Raw genomic sequence first — 13418 nt, forward strand, 5'->3', positions numbered from 1 at the left:
AGATTGCTGGGAGAAATATCAATAACCTCAGATATGCAGATGACACCACCCTTATGGCAGAAAGTGAAGAGCAACTAAAAAGCCTCTTGATGAAAGTGAAAGAGGATAGTGAAAACGTTGGCTTAAAGCTCGACATTCAGAAAACTAAGATCATGGCATCTGGTCCCATCCCTTCATGGGAAATAGATGGGGAAACAGTGGAAACAGTGTCAGACTTTATGTTTTGGGGCTCCAAAATCATTGCAGATGGTGATTGCAGCCATGAAATTAAAAGACGCTTACTCCTTGGAAGGAAAGTTATGACCAACCTAGATAGCATATTCAAAGGCAGAGACATTACTTTGCCCACAAAGGTCCGTCTAGTCAAGGCCATGGTTTTTCCAGTGGTCATGTATGGATGTGAGAGTTGGACTGTGAAGAAGGCTGAGCGCCGAAGAATTGATGCTTTTGAACTGTGGTGTTGGAGAAGACTCTTGAGAGTCCCTTGGACTGCAAGGAGATCCAACCAGTCCATTCTGAAGGAGATCAGTCCTGGGGTTTCTCTGGAAGGAATGATGCTAAAGCTGAAACTCCAGTACTTTGGCCACCTCATGCGAAGAGTTGACTCATTGGAAAAGACTCTGATGATGGGAGGGATCGGGGGCAGGAGGAGAAGGGGACGACAGAGGATGAGATGGCTGGAAGGCATCACTGACTCGATGGACATGAGTTTGAGTGAACTCCAGGAGTTGGTGATGGACAGGGAGGCCTGGTGTGCTGCGATTCGTGGGGTCGCAAAGAGTCAGACAGGACTGAGCGACTGAACTGAGGCTAAGTGAAAAAAGACAAATATTGTATGATATCACTTTTATGTGGAATCTAAAAAATATAGCAAACTAGCTAATATGACAAAAAAGAAAAAACCAAGAAACAGACAGATATAGAGAAGAAACTAGTACTTACAAGGGGTATGGAGAAGTAGAGAGGAGTAATATAGGATTACGGAATTAAGAGATACAAACTATTATGTGTAAAATGAGCTACAAGGATATTTTGAACAATATGGGGAATATAGCCAATATTTTATAATAACTATAAATGGAATGTACACTTTAAAAATTGTGAATCACTATACTGTACATCGGGCTTCCCTAGTAGTTCAGATGGTAAAGCATCTGTCTGCAACACAGGAGACCTGGGTTCGATCCCTGGGTTGGGAAGATCCCCTGGAGAAGGAAATGGCAGCCCACTCCAGTATTCTTGCCTGGAAAATCCCATGGGTTGCAGAGCCTGGTAGGCTACTGTCCATGGGGTCGCAAAGAGTCGGACACGAGTGAGTGACTTCCCTTTCACTTTTCACTTTCATGCATTGGAGAAGGAAATGGCAACCCACTCCAGTATTCTTACCTGGAGAATCCCGGGGACGGGGGAGCTTGGTGGGCTTCCGTCTATGGGGTCACACAGAGTCGGACATGACTAAGCGACTTCAGTTTCAGATTTCACTTTCATATTGTACATCAAATATACTTCCATTTTTAAACAAGAAAGTGAAAGAAAAACTAAATGTTTAAAACTCCCTCTCCTTAAATAACTTAGGGGGCTTACTAGCCTAATTCTTCTAGGCACCTAATTTTGCTAGTCTTAGAGCTCCTGAAAGGTACAGCACATCTGTATACATTGAGTCTTTTTCACCTTGCTGAAAATTCAAGCAGGTTTCATACTAGGGTTCCATTCAGTCTCCACTCGATATGGACTGAATATTTTTGTGCCTCTAAAATTCATGTTGAAATTCTGATCCCCAGTGTGGGAGGCGATTAGGTCATGAGGGCAGAGTTCTCATGAGTGGAATTACCGCCCAAGAGAGCTCCCTCAACCCTTCCACCACATGACACAGAGGTGGCAGGCGGTCCATGAGCCAGGAAGCTAGGTCTTAGCAGACACTGAATCTGCCAGAAATCCTTGGAAACCTTGGATCGTGAGAAATAGATGTTGTTTATGAGCCAAATCAGACTATGGCAGTACTATAGCCTAGACAGAGCCTTTTTTTCAAGCAACTGACCAGAGTTTTCATTGTCATGTAGAACTCTTTTCAACACATTTTGAAAAGAGCTAATCATAGGTCTGAGGGTTTGCAACCTGAGCAGGAGATCAGATAGTATGAAATCACTGCAAATGATCAGGAGTATTTATGAAACCAGGAAATAAGTCCAAAATTCTTTAGATGGAAAATTGAGTTCTACTGCTTTACATGCAATCTTGTCCAATTCCTATACAAAAATGGAAAGTCTGAAGCAATTTGAGGCATCTTTTTATGCCTCAATCTTTAGAAGGATTTTTTTTTTCCTGATGTGAACTACGAAAGGCCCTGAAATACACTCTCCTCTATCATCAGGCTGAACTTATTCTATCAGCTTCTCTCTTCTTTTTAGGAGGATGCCAGCAAGCAAACCACCTGTATAAAGATGGAAATTTCTAAAGGAGGGAACTTTGCAGCCTTGCTCCTACAAGGTAAGACTGACCAAAGGCTCTTTAGAGTTCCAGTATCTTCCAGATAATCACTTTCCCCAAAAAACATTTTACTTTTAAAAATAATTTTATTTATTTATTTTTGGATGTGCTGGGGTTTTGCTACTGCATGTGCTTTTCCATAGTTTTGAAGAGCAGGGCCTACCCTCTAGTTGCAGTGCGTGGTCTTCTTACTGTGGTGGGTTCTCTTGTTGCTGAGCACGGACTCTAGGATGTGCTGGCCTCGGCAGTTGCAGGATGTGGGCTCGGTAGCTGCAGCTCCCAGGCTCTGGAGTGCAGGCTCAGTGGTGTGGTGCTCCTTACCACAGGGGCTTAGTTGCTCCTTACCACGTGGGATCTTCCCAGACCAGGGATCAAACTCGTGTCCCTTGCATTGGCAGGCAGATTCTTTATCACTGAGCCAAGGGAAGCCCTCCAACCCTTTTATTTAGAAATAATTTACAGAAGAGTTGCAAAGATATGACTGAGTTCCCTTATATCCTTCACCCAGTGTCCCTAATACCAACATTTAATATAACCATGGTACATTTGTCAAAATTAAGCAAATAATGTTGGTATAATACAATAAACTACAGATTTTTTTTTTCAGATTTTGCCAGTTTTTCCTAGATACTTTTTTTTTTTGGCTCCAAGGTACAATCCAGGATATCATATTGCATTCGGTCATCATCTTTTCACACTGTACCTATATGTGTGATGTCTTGGTCTTACCTTGTCTTTCATGACCTCGACATGTTTGAGGAGTACCAGTCAGGTATTTTGTGCAATGGCCCTGATTTTCAGTTTGAATTTTTCCTCATGATTCAAACTGGGGTTAAGGATTTGGAGGAAGATCTCACAGAGGTGAAATGCTCTTTTCATTGAATTATATTGGGGGGTATGTGATAGCACCACTGCTGATGTTAACCCTGATCACTTAAAGTGATCTGCCAGCTTTCTCCACGGTTGAGCGACTGTTTTCCCCCTTCCATGCTCTAGGTCCAGACCACACTGGAAGGGGAGAGAATGTAAACACCATTTTCTGGATGTAGGATGATCAGAGAATTTTGAGACCTATGTTGAAACCTCCACAGTGACTGATAAACATTTAGGGGGAGATACTTGGAGATTATGCAAATATCCTGTTTGTCATTAAAGTTTTGCCCACCAGTTTTAGCATTCAACATTGGATCTTGCTTGTTGCAATTATTCCTGTGGTAATAGAATATATTTTATCCAAATGATTATTAGCTTGACTTTTAACTTTTAAATAATTAGACATTTGGCGTCTCGGCCTCTATTTAGATTCTTGCCCCAGGTCCCTCAGATGTTAGGTGCTGGAGAAAGATACCTATTTTGTAATGCTTTATGCACCAAAGGAAACTTTTATACTATCTGTAGTAGTTTGTTAGGGCTGTTATAGCAAAGTACCACAAACTAGCTGGCTTAAAATTACAGACATGTACTCCCCAACAGCTCTGGAGTCCAAAAGTCTGAAAACAAGATGTCTATATGATTACTTTTTTAAGGAAACATTTAGCCAGAATCCCATTCTAGGAAAGTAACTTTTCCTGGGTTGGCAGGTATTCAGTACAGAAGCTGAGCATGTTTCTTTGACAAGATAAAGTGCTCACAGCCACCCCATGGGTTGTCATCTCCTCAAATATTGGTCAGAAGAATTCTCCTGAGGCATCTCTCAGAGTTCGATTCTAGCCCGTTGTCAGCCATACCCCTCTCGGTTACTGCTTCTGTATATGCCACTTTCCTCCCCAGGTGGGAACAGCTGTAACACAAAACGTCAGTGGAATTTATCATTTGGAACCTAGAAAGCGTGGGGACCAGGCAGCGTGGACAGTCAGGTTAAAACTGTTACACTGGTGCTGTGAGGGTGAGAAGCCCATCTCCAGTTAGAGGCAGCGGCCTGGGGAGAGGAGTTCAGGGCTCTCTGTGAGTGAGGACTGGCAACAACCGCTACAGAACCACATCTCCTTCCGTTTGTCAAAGTTGCCTCTGTGCCAGTGGTTCTGAGATGGGCCGTTTCTCTGAGGAAACTCATTGCCTGTTTGCGGTTGCTCAACGGTTCCTCGGTTTCCCAATGCAGGAGCTGGGGACATTTGGCTGGATGTGTATAAGCTGCCCAAGGAGTCTTGGATCAAGGAAGTGCAGTACCCCCAACTTGCCGTAAATACAAAGAAGAAAATCAGACAGCAGCTGCAATTGGTAGGTAACACCTGTCTTCAACTGATATGTTCCTCCCTGCCCACATCTAGCGCACCTCCTTCTTGCAATTTCAAGATGAAGGAGCCTGTCTGGAGGCTGTAAGACAGGACAAGAGGTACCCTGGCCTGTGTCTCTTAAGTCAGTTTGCTTTGGTTAAAATAAGATGGTTAAAAAGCCGAGGGGTCTTAAACGGTGGTATCTCTCTCCTCTGGGAGTTGCCTCTCTACCAAGACCACTCCCAGGCATTTCTCTGGGAGAGTGTTTTTTTTTTTTTGACTCTGACTAATAGATATATTTTTTCCCCTCCTGGGCTGAAATAATCCTTCCATGTCTCTCCACTACACTCTCCACTACACTCTCCAGATTATGGTATAAAGGAGTTGTTCTAAATATATGGGAATATATGTATTCTTCATATTATTCTTAGAAGGTAGGTAGAAATCTATTTCAGTTTAATTATATGTGATCCCTGGGACTCATGCCATCTCTTCAAAATACAATATTTAAACAAAAAAGATTTTAAGACAATTTTCTCATCTATCTGATGTGCAGTTATTATATATATTGGCTGTATTGTGTGTGGCATGTAGGACCTGAGCTCCCCGACCAGGGATTGAATCCATGCCCTCCCCAGTGGAAGTGCACAGTCCTAACCACTGGACCACCAGGGAATTCCCAAAGTGTACTTATTATTTTTTTTAATCAATGACAACAAATATCAGTTGAGGATGCCTTTAAAACATATTGTGCTATGTGCTATAAAGTGTTAGTGAAATTAATCTACGAGACCAAGATTGAGACTCACATTCAATGCCATGTACATTGAGTGGCTTTGAATAAATGCCCTTTTTCTCCAGTGAATGTCTTTGTAGCAAGGTGTGATTTTTTGTATCTCTGGGAGAGTTACTGGCCCAGAGACATTCCTCCTCTAAACTCTTACAGAATCTATTCTTTGTACCTCTCTTTGACACTTCTCATATACTATCCTATTGTGCAATGGCACCCCACTCCAGTACTCTTGCCTGGAAAATCCCATGGACGGAGGAGCCTGGTAGGCTGCAGTCCATGGGGTCGCTAAGAGTCGGACACGACTGAGCGACTTCACTTTCACTTTCACTTTCATGCATTGGAGAAGGAAATGGCAACCCACTCCAGTGTTTTTGCCTGGAGAATCCCAGGGACAGAGGAGCCTAGTGGGCTGCCGTCTATGGGGTCGCACAGGGTCGGACACGACTGAAGCGACTTAGCAGCAGCAGTAGCGGTTCTTTTCTCCTAACTAGATGGTAAATTTCTAGGTTGTTGTACCTTCTGCTTCTTTTTGTCACCATCCCCATGGCATCCTACTCAGTGCCCAACAGATACATTTTTTGAGGGATTAATTTATTATCCAAGTGGGAAAAGCACCTTGGAATGGGGGTGATTTGTCACCATAATTCACTGTTTTTATACACTGAGAAGCAATCAACTTATGCCAGTTACAGTGGTAGCTCTTGTACTATGAATTATATTTAGAGTTACTTATAAATAATAATTGTCAACATCACTGATAAATTTTGTCAATCAGAAATATTCACTTTAACTTAGATTTTTGTAATAGTCTCCTAGCTGACCCCCTCCCTTTCACTCATATTCTCTCTTAACGTCATTGATGATTTCTTGTTTCCCCAAATAGGTTTTAAGATCCTAGAGAATGGGTATCATGTATTAAAATCCTACAGGCCAGAGGACTGCACAAATACTGGCCCTCCATGTCTATGGGGATGAGTTCACATCTCACAAGAGTGATTGAGGGGAAGAAGGAGCAATGCGAAAAATTAAAGGAAGAAGGGGAGCATATACCAAACCCATCATGAATTAATTTCTCATTTTTCTCCCCAGAACACTCCTGATTCTGTGACTGCAGATAGTTTAGATACGGTAAGAAACTTTAAAGAATATCTCCAAAGAGATTTAACTTGAATGTTAGAAATTTTTATTTTGATTTTAAAGGTACCTTAAATGTCAAATATATTAATAAAATATTCTTACCAGGGCACTGTTTTCAGATTCTCTGTGATTTGATCTTGTGCCTCATTCTTGAGGAGAACTGACCCAAGTCATTTGTTCAGGGGTGGGTTTCCCTGAGACAGGGGCCCTGCCAGTGTTTTCACATGGCCACAGACTTTTGTAAAATTGGAAAAAGTAACATGTTTTAACCATAATCACTTAAGACCACCACCATCTCTTCTCACTCAAACTTCCCCTCTGTCACAATAGCCCCCGAACTGAGTTGTATTAGGTGGTCATTGGCACTCTGTATTCTCTTTCTTACAGAGACCCCTAAACCATATATACTTCAGGCCCCATAGAATCCAGCTTGCCTCTGCCAATGTAAGCAGCCCAATCCACCAAACTCACGTTTGGGGTTTTTTGTTCTACTTTGGTGTTGGAGGTCACGTTTGTATTGGGATACGGCAGAGCACAGACTGGGTTCCCTGGAGCTTCCTGACTCTGCCTCTGAGGCAAAGAGCACACCATGCTTTCCAGAGGCTTAGCTCTTGGGATTCAAGCCTATCAGAAGAGAAATGGTGAACTTCCAAATGGAAGTCTCTCTCCAGAGGCCTTTCCTTTATCCCTTTTAAAATTACGTTTTGTCTCAAATTATACAAATGCTATGTGAACACATCACTTTGGGAAGAACCAAGTAATGCAGACTCAGCAGCCCTCTCCAGAGATCATCACCATTATTAGCTTGGTGTGTGTTTTCTATAGGCCTTTAGTATACAGTTTGATTCAGATATCAGTTTATTTTGAAAAATATACTTTCATTTTATGGGAATTTTCTTCTATATAAGTGGCATCATACTATACAGATTTTCTTATGATCTTGCATTTTTATACTAATCAACTTATTGGCAAAGTTTTGCAATGTCAGACAAACCTACCTTGTTCTTTTCCTCTGTTCTATTCCTACTAAAGATGTACCGTAGTTTATTTGGTTGTTCATCCATTGGTGTTATTGAAGGTTTTCCTAATTTGTGGCTTTTATATAACGCAGTGAAAATCTTTCTAAACTCTTCTTTGTGTACCTGAGTGCTCCTGAAGGATGTGTGCAATTTTAGTTTTAATATAGATCCTATTAAATTGTCCTCCAAAAATGACATGACAATTTACATTCAATCAATTTCTCCACAGCCTGGTTAACCTTGATATTATTAATTTTTGTGCAAATTGATGAAACAAAATATTGTCTCATGTTAATTTTCATTAATCTCCTCATATTTTTACTGGCTATTGAGGTTTTGTCTTCTGTGAATTGCCTGTGAATTTTTTGCCAATTACATATTTTCTTCCAATCTGTTGTTTCCCTTTTTTACTTCATGTGCTTTTCTGTTGTAAAGACATTTTAGATTCTGTTATAGTCAGAATTTTTAACCTTTTCTTTACAGCCATTGCACTTAAGAAGGTTTTCTCTATCTCAAGATTATAAATAAATTCTCCTGTGCTTTCTTCTAATACTTCGTAGTGTATTTGTTTTTTGTTTGTGTGTTTTTTTGCACATTTCACTCTTTTATACACGTGGTAGTTTTTTCTGTGAATGGAACAAGGAAGAGATCCACGTTGATCTGTCTTTTAAAAATAGCAATTGCAACACAAGTACCATTCCTATGTATATTTCTACACTTTTGATCCTGTTCCATTAAAATATTTGTGTGCCTGTACCAAGCATCAGCCTCTTGAGAAACCTATATGCAGGTCAGGAAGCAACAGTTAGAACTGGACATGGAACAACAGACTGGTTCCAAATAGGAAAAGGAGTACGTCAAGGCTGTATATTGTCACCCTGCTTATTTAACTTCTATGCAGAGTACATCATGAGAAACGCTGGACTGGAAGAAGCACAGCTGGAATCAAGATTGCTGGGAGAAATATCAATAATCTCAGACATGCAGATGATACCACCCTTATGGCAGAAAGTGAAAAGCAACTAAAAAGCCTCTTGATGAAAGTGAAAGAGGAGAGTGAAAAAGTTGGCTTAAAGCTCAACATTCAGAAAACGAAGATCATAGCATCTGGTCCCATCCCTTCATGGGAAATAGATGGGGAAACAGTGGAAACAGTGTCAGACTTTATTTTTTGGGACTCCAAAATCACTGCAGATGGTGACTGCAGCCATGAAATTAAAAGATGCTTACTCCTTGGAAGGAAAGTTATGACCAACCTAGATAGCATATTCAAAAGCAGAGATATTACTTTGCCAACAAAGGTCTGTTTAGTCAAGGCTATGGTTTTTCCAGTGGTCATGTATGGATGTGAGAGTTGGACTGTGAAGAAAGCTGAGCGCCAAAGGATTGATCCTTTTGAACTGTGGTACTGGAGAAGACTCTTGAGAGTCCCTTGGACTGCAAGGACATCCAACCAGTCCATCCTAAAGGAGACCAGTCCTGGGTGTTCACTGGAAGGACTGAAGCTGAGGCTGAAACTCCAGTACTTTGGCCACCTCATGCGAAGAGCTGACTCATTGGAAAAGACCCTGATGCTGTGAGGGATTGGGGGCAGGAGGAGAAGGGGATGACAGAGGATGAGATGGCTGGATGGCATCACCAACTCGATGCACATGAGTTTGGGTGAATTCCGGGAGTTGGTGATAGACAGGGAGGCCTGGCGTGCTGTGATTCATGGGGTTGCAAAGAGTCAGACACAATTGAGGAACTGAACTGAACTGAACCAAGCACCAAGACCTTAGGAATTTCACCGAATAATATAGGCATTTAGTGCTGCTGCTGCTGCTAAGTCGCTTCAGTCGTGTCTGACTCTGTGCGACCCCATAGACGGCAGCCCAACAGGCTCCCCCATCCCTGGGATTCTCCAGGCAAGAACACTGGAGTGGGTTGCCCTTTCCTTCTCCAATGCATGAAAGTGAAAAGTGAAAGTGAAGTCGCTCAGTCGTGTACGACTCTTAGTGACCCAATGGACTGCAGCCTACCAGGCTCCTCCGTCCACGGGATTTTCCAGGCAAGAGTACTGGAGTGGGGTGCCATTGCCTTCTCCGATTTAGTGCTATAAACTTGCATCTAACTAATGCTTTAGTTGCTTCCTTCGAATTTTGATATTTTCATTTTTGAAAATACTTCCTAATTTGCGTTTTTTAACTTCTTTTTTGAAACCAGTGGATTATTTTTTGAAGCATGTTATTTAGTGTCCAAATACTTGAGATGTTCTAGATATCTTTCTTTTTTTTTTCTGGTTTCTAACTGAATTCTGTTGTGATCAGAGAACATACTTCATATAATTTGAAACCTTTCAAATTTATTAAGACTTGTTTTATGCCCCACATATGGTTAATTCTGTTAAGTATCCTATGCGCACTTGAAAAGAACATGCAGTCGGTTGTCATTGGTCCAAGTTATTCGAGTCTTCTATATCCTTACTGCTTTCCCCTCTATATTCTTACTGATTTTCTGTCTGCTTATCCTATCAGTTACTGAGGGAAGACTGTTGAAATCTACGAGATTATAGATTTATTTCTGCTTTCACACTAAGAATTTTTGCTTCATGTATTTTGAAGCCCTGTTATTAGGTGCAAGAAACATTTAGAATTTTATATCCCCTTGAGAATTGACTGTTTTATCTTTATTCAAAGACGCTTTGATCTCTGGTAACATTTTTTGCTCAGAAATCTATATTGTCAGATATTAATATAGCCACCTCAGCTTTCTTTTGATTAGTTTATAAGATATACTTTTTATATACTTTTAAGAATCCTTACATTTAAGATAAGTTTCTTTTTGATAGCATATCATTAGGTCTTGCCTTTTTAATCCAATCTGTCAAACTCTACCTTTTAACTGGGGTGTTTAGGCCATTTATGCCATTATATTTAAAGTGATTTTTGCTATATTTAAAGTGATTTTTGCTGTATTTATGTCTAAATCTACCACTTTGCTGTTTCTATTTTTCCCGCCTGTTTTTCTTTCTTTTTTTTCTTTTTTCACCTTCTTTTGAAATGAGTGTTTCTAAGGATCCTGTTTTATCTCCTTTGTTGGCTTATTATCTGTGCTTTTTCCTTATTGTAGGATATGAACATTTCTTTTAGAGGAGATGTTAAGTTGAGTCTTCCAGTTCAAATAATGAAAATCAAACCACCCAAACCAATTACAGGTACGTATAAGTCCATGAATACTGTCTTTCCTTTTGCCATTGATTTCTTAGTTTTTCCTTTCTCTTTCTCCACATTTTTCATTTATTAGCAGCAATATCTGATTTACAAGTCATAGGCTCTGGGACTAAAGATTAAAAATATAAATGTTACAAGGATATAATTAACTAAAAGAATTGGGACATCAGGAGACACCTTTCCCCTAGTGCTGGTGGGGTTCACGCATTCCTACATTCCTGTGTTACTTCATTCACCAGTATTTGCTGAGGGCCGATAATGCACCAGGCACAAAGATGAGTCAGACACATGTCCCGTGCTCCAGAAGCTGCAGGTGAAAAAGGAAACCATCACAGTAGGATTTGATTAGGTGCAGCAGTGGGGGCCATCCAGGACCAGACAAACATAGAGGAAGGAGTAACTAACTCTGCCTAGGGAATAGGCAGAGGCTCTTTCAGAAGAAGGAACATTTGAGAAGGTTTTAAGAATTAAGTGGGAGTTGGCTAAGAGGACCAGAGGGTAAGTCCACACTTTAGACAGAGGACATACAGTCTATCCTCTCAATATTCACACATGACCTTAGAGATATACCTACAAGGGTGTTTACTGCAGTGCTATTTATAGAGGCATAAGACTAGTGAGGTAAATCTGGTACACTCCGAGTACTTTGCAGCCATTAAAAACAAAGAGACAAATGCAAAAGACCAAGAATAGACAATTCACTCTCATAGAAGAACATGGTGATATGATTTCTCCATCAAGATTTATTACAAAGTCACAGTAGTTAAAACAAGGTAGAAAAAGAGATGAGTGAATAATAGATGGAAAGATATATATAAAATATAGAAATAGTTGATAGAATATAGTAGATTTAAAGATTAGATGAAAAACACAGGACTGAGAAGACAGGACAGAGTTAGGCCGAAATGGACCCTTGATATCTGATGAAGGTGGTGCTACGGAGCAGTGAATGGTCACTTCAGTAAGTGGTGCTGGTTGTCCATATGGCCCCTGCCTCACATGATATACGAAATTAAATTCCAGATGAATCATAAAAGTTAATATGAAAGACAAAGCAATAAAACTTTTAGAAAATAATATAAGGCAATATCTTTATGACCTTTGGGTAGGGAAAGACTTTTTAGACCAAAGACAAAAAGTACTTATTTATAAGAAAAGTTGGTAAGTCTGACTATATTAAAATTAAAGACTTCTAATCATCCAAGTACATCATTAACAGCATGAATGGGCAAATTATGTATTGGGAGAAGGCATTTTCAAAACACACAAGACTTATGAATGGTCCATATCTAGACTCTATTAAGAATTCCCACAGATTGTTAGGAAAACGACAGGTAATTTGGTATAAAATAGGTAAGAGATTATTCAAATGGCCAATAAACATATGAAAAGATGTTCAGCATAGTTAGTTATCAGGGAAAGGCAAATTAAAACCACAATGAGAAAAAAAACCAAACCATAATGAGATACCACTTAACACCTACCAGAATGGCTAAAATTAAAAGATATTGATTATACACAGATCTGCACACACACTGCAGGGTGTTTTTCTAACAAAAGGAGTAAGGAATAATGCTGCTAATATAAAACAATGATGATATTGTTTTAAAATAAATAAATAAAAGATATTAATCATACCAAGTTGGTGAGGATGTGAAACAATCAAACCTCCCATACATAGATAGCAATGAAAATCAGTACAACCACCCTGGAAAACAATTTAGTGTTAGTGTTAAAGAAAAGTTACATTCTCTGACCCAGCATTTACACTGGGTAATCAACCATATCAGTTTGTCTGGGACTAAGGGATTTCCCTGGACATGGGGCTTTTGGTGCTAAAACTAGGAAACTGCTAGACAAACCAGAATGAGTTAGTCACCCCGCTTCTAGATGTATACCTGATTGGCTTGAAAGTAAAGGTATTTCAGGAAGAATGTACAGGAATAATAATAATGGCATGATTTCCAATAACCGCAAACCATGAAACAACTGAAAATCCATCAACAAAAGAACATGTAAATAAACCTTAATATATGTATATATTTTCCACCCAATGGAATACTATACAGCAGTGAAAAGGAAAAACCACAAATATACACAACAAAATGGATAAATCTCACAATATTAAGCAAAAGAGGGCACATATAGAATTGACACTGTACAATTCCACTGTGTACAGCTCAAAAACCAGGCAAAACAAAGCTGTGGTGTTTAGATGCATATTTAGGTAGCATAAAAGTAACATAAATGTCATGAAGTGATTACCTAAAAGCCAAGAGAATGGCTGCTGCTTTTCTCAGGGGGTTATGACCGGAGCCGGAGAAGGCAATGGCACCCCACTCCAGTATTCTTGCCTGGAAAATCCCATGGATGGAGGAGCCTGGTAGGCTGCAGTCCATGGGGTCGATAAGAGTCAGACACGACTGAGCGACTTCACTTTCACTTTTCACTTTCATGCATTGGAGAAGGAAATGGCAACCCACTCCAGTGTTCTTGCCTGGAGAATCCCAGGGACAGGGGAGCCTGGTAGGCTTCCGTCTATGGGGTCACACAGAGT

At 40.2% G+C, this 13418-nt stretch overlaps 1 protein-coding gene across 4 annotated transcripts in view; it reads left to right on the forward strand.

Moving 5' to 3' along the window:
- Positions 1-13418, forward strand: part of WDR93 (WD repeat domain 93) — a 52378-nt gene that overhangs the window by 19230 nt on the left and 19730 nt on the right. For all 4 annotated transcript variants that reach the window (XM_070775116.1, XM_070775115.1, XM_070775117.1 and 1 more), the window contains exons 5-8: positions 2409-2487; positions 4586-4704; positions 6583-6621; positions 10761-10845. In XM_070775116.1, coding sequence (XP_070631217.1) covers positions 2409-2487; positions 4586-4704; positions 6583-6621; positions 10761-10845 — 322 coding nt within the window. The remainder of the gene's footprint in view (positions 1-2408; positions 2488-4585; positions 4705-6582; positions 6622-10760; positions 10846-13418) is intronic.

Source organism: Bos indicus, chromosome 21, assembly GCF_029378745.1.
Source record: "Bos indicus isolate NIAB-ARS_2022 breed Sahiwal x Tharparkar chromosome 21, NIAB-ARS_B.indTharparkar_mat_pri_1.0, whole genome shotgun sequence".
In the NCBI taxonomy this organism is placed as follows: domain Eukaryota; kingdom Metazoa; phylum Chordata; class Mammalia; order Artiodactyla; family Bovidae; genus Bos; species Bos indicus.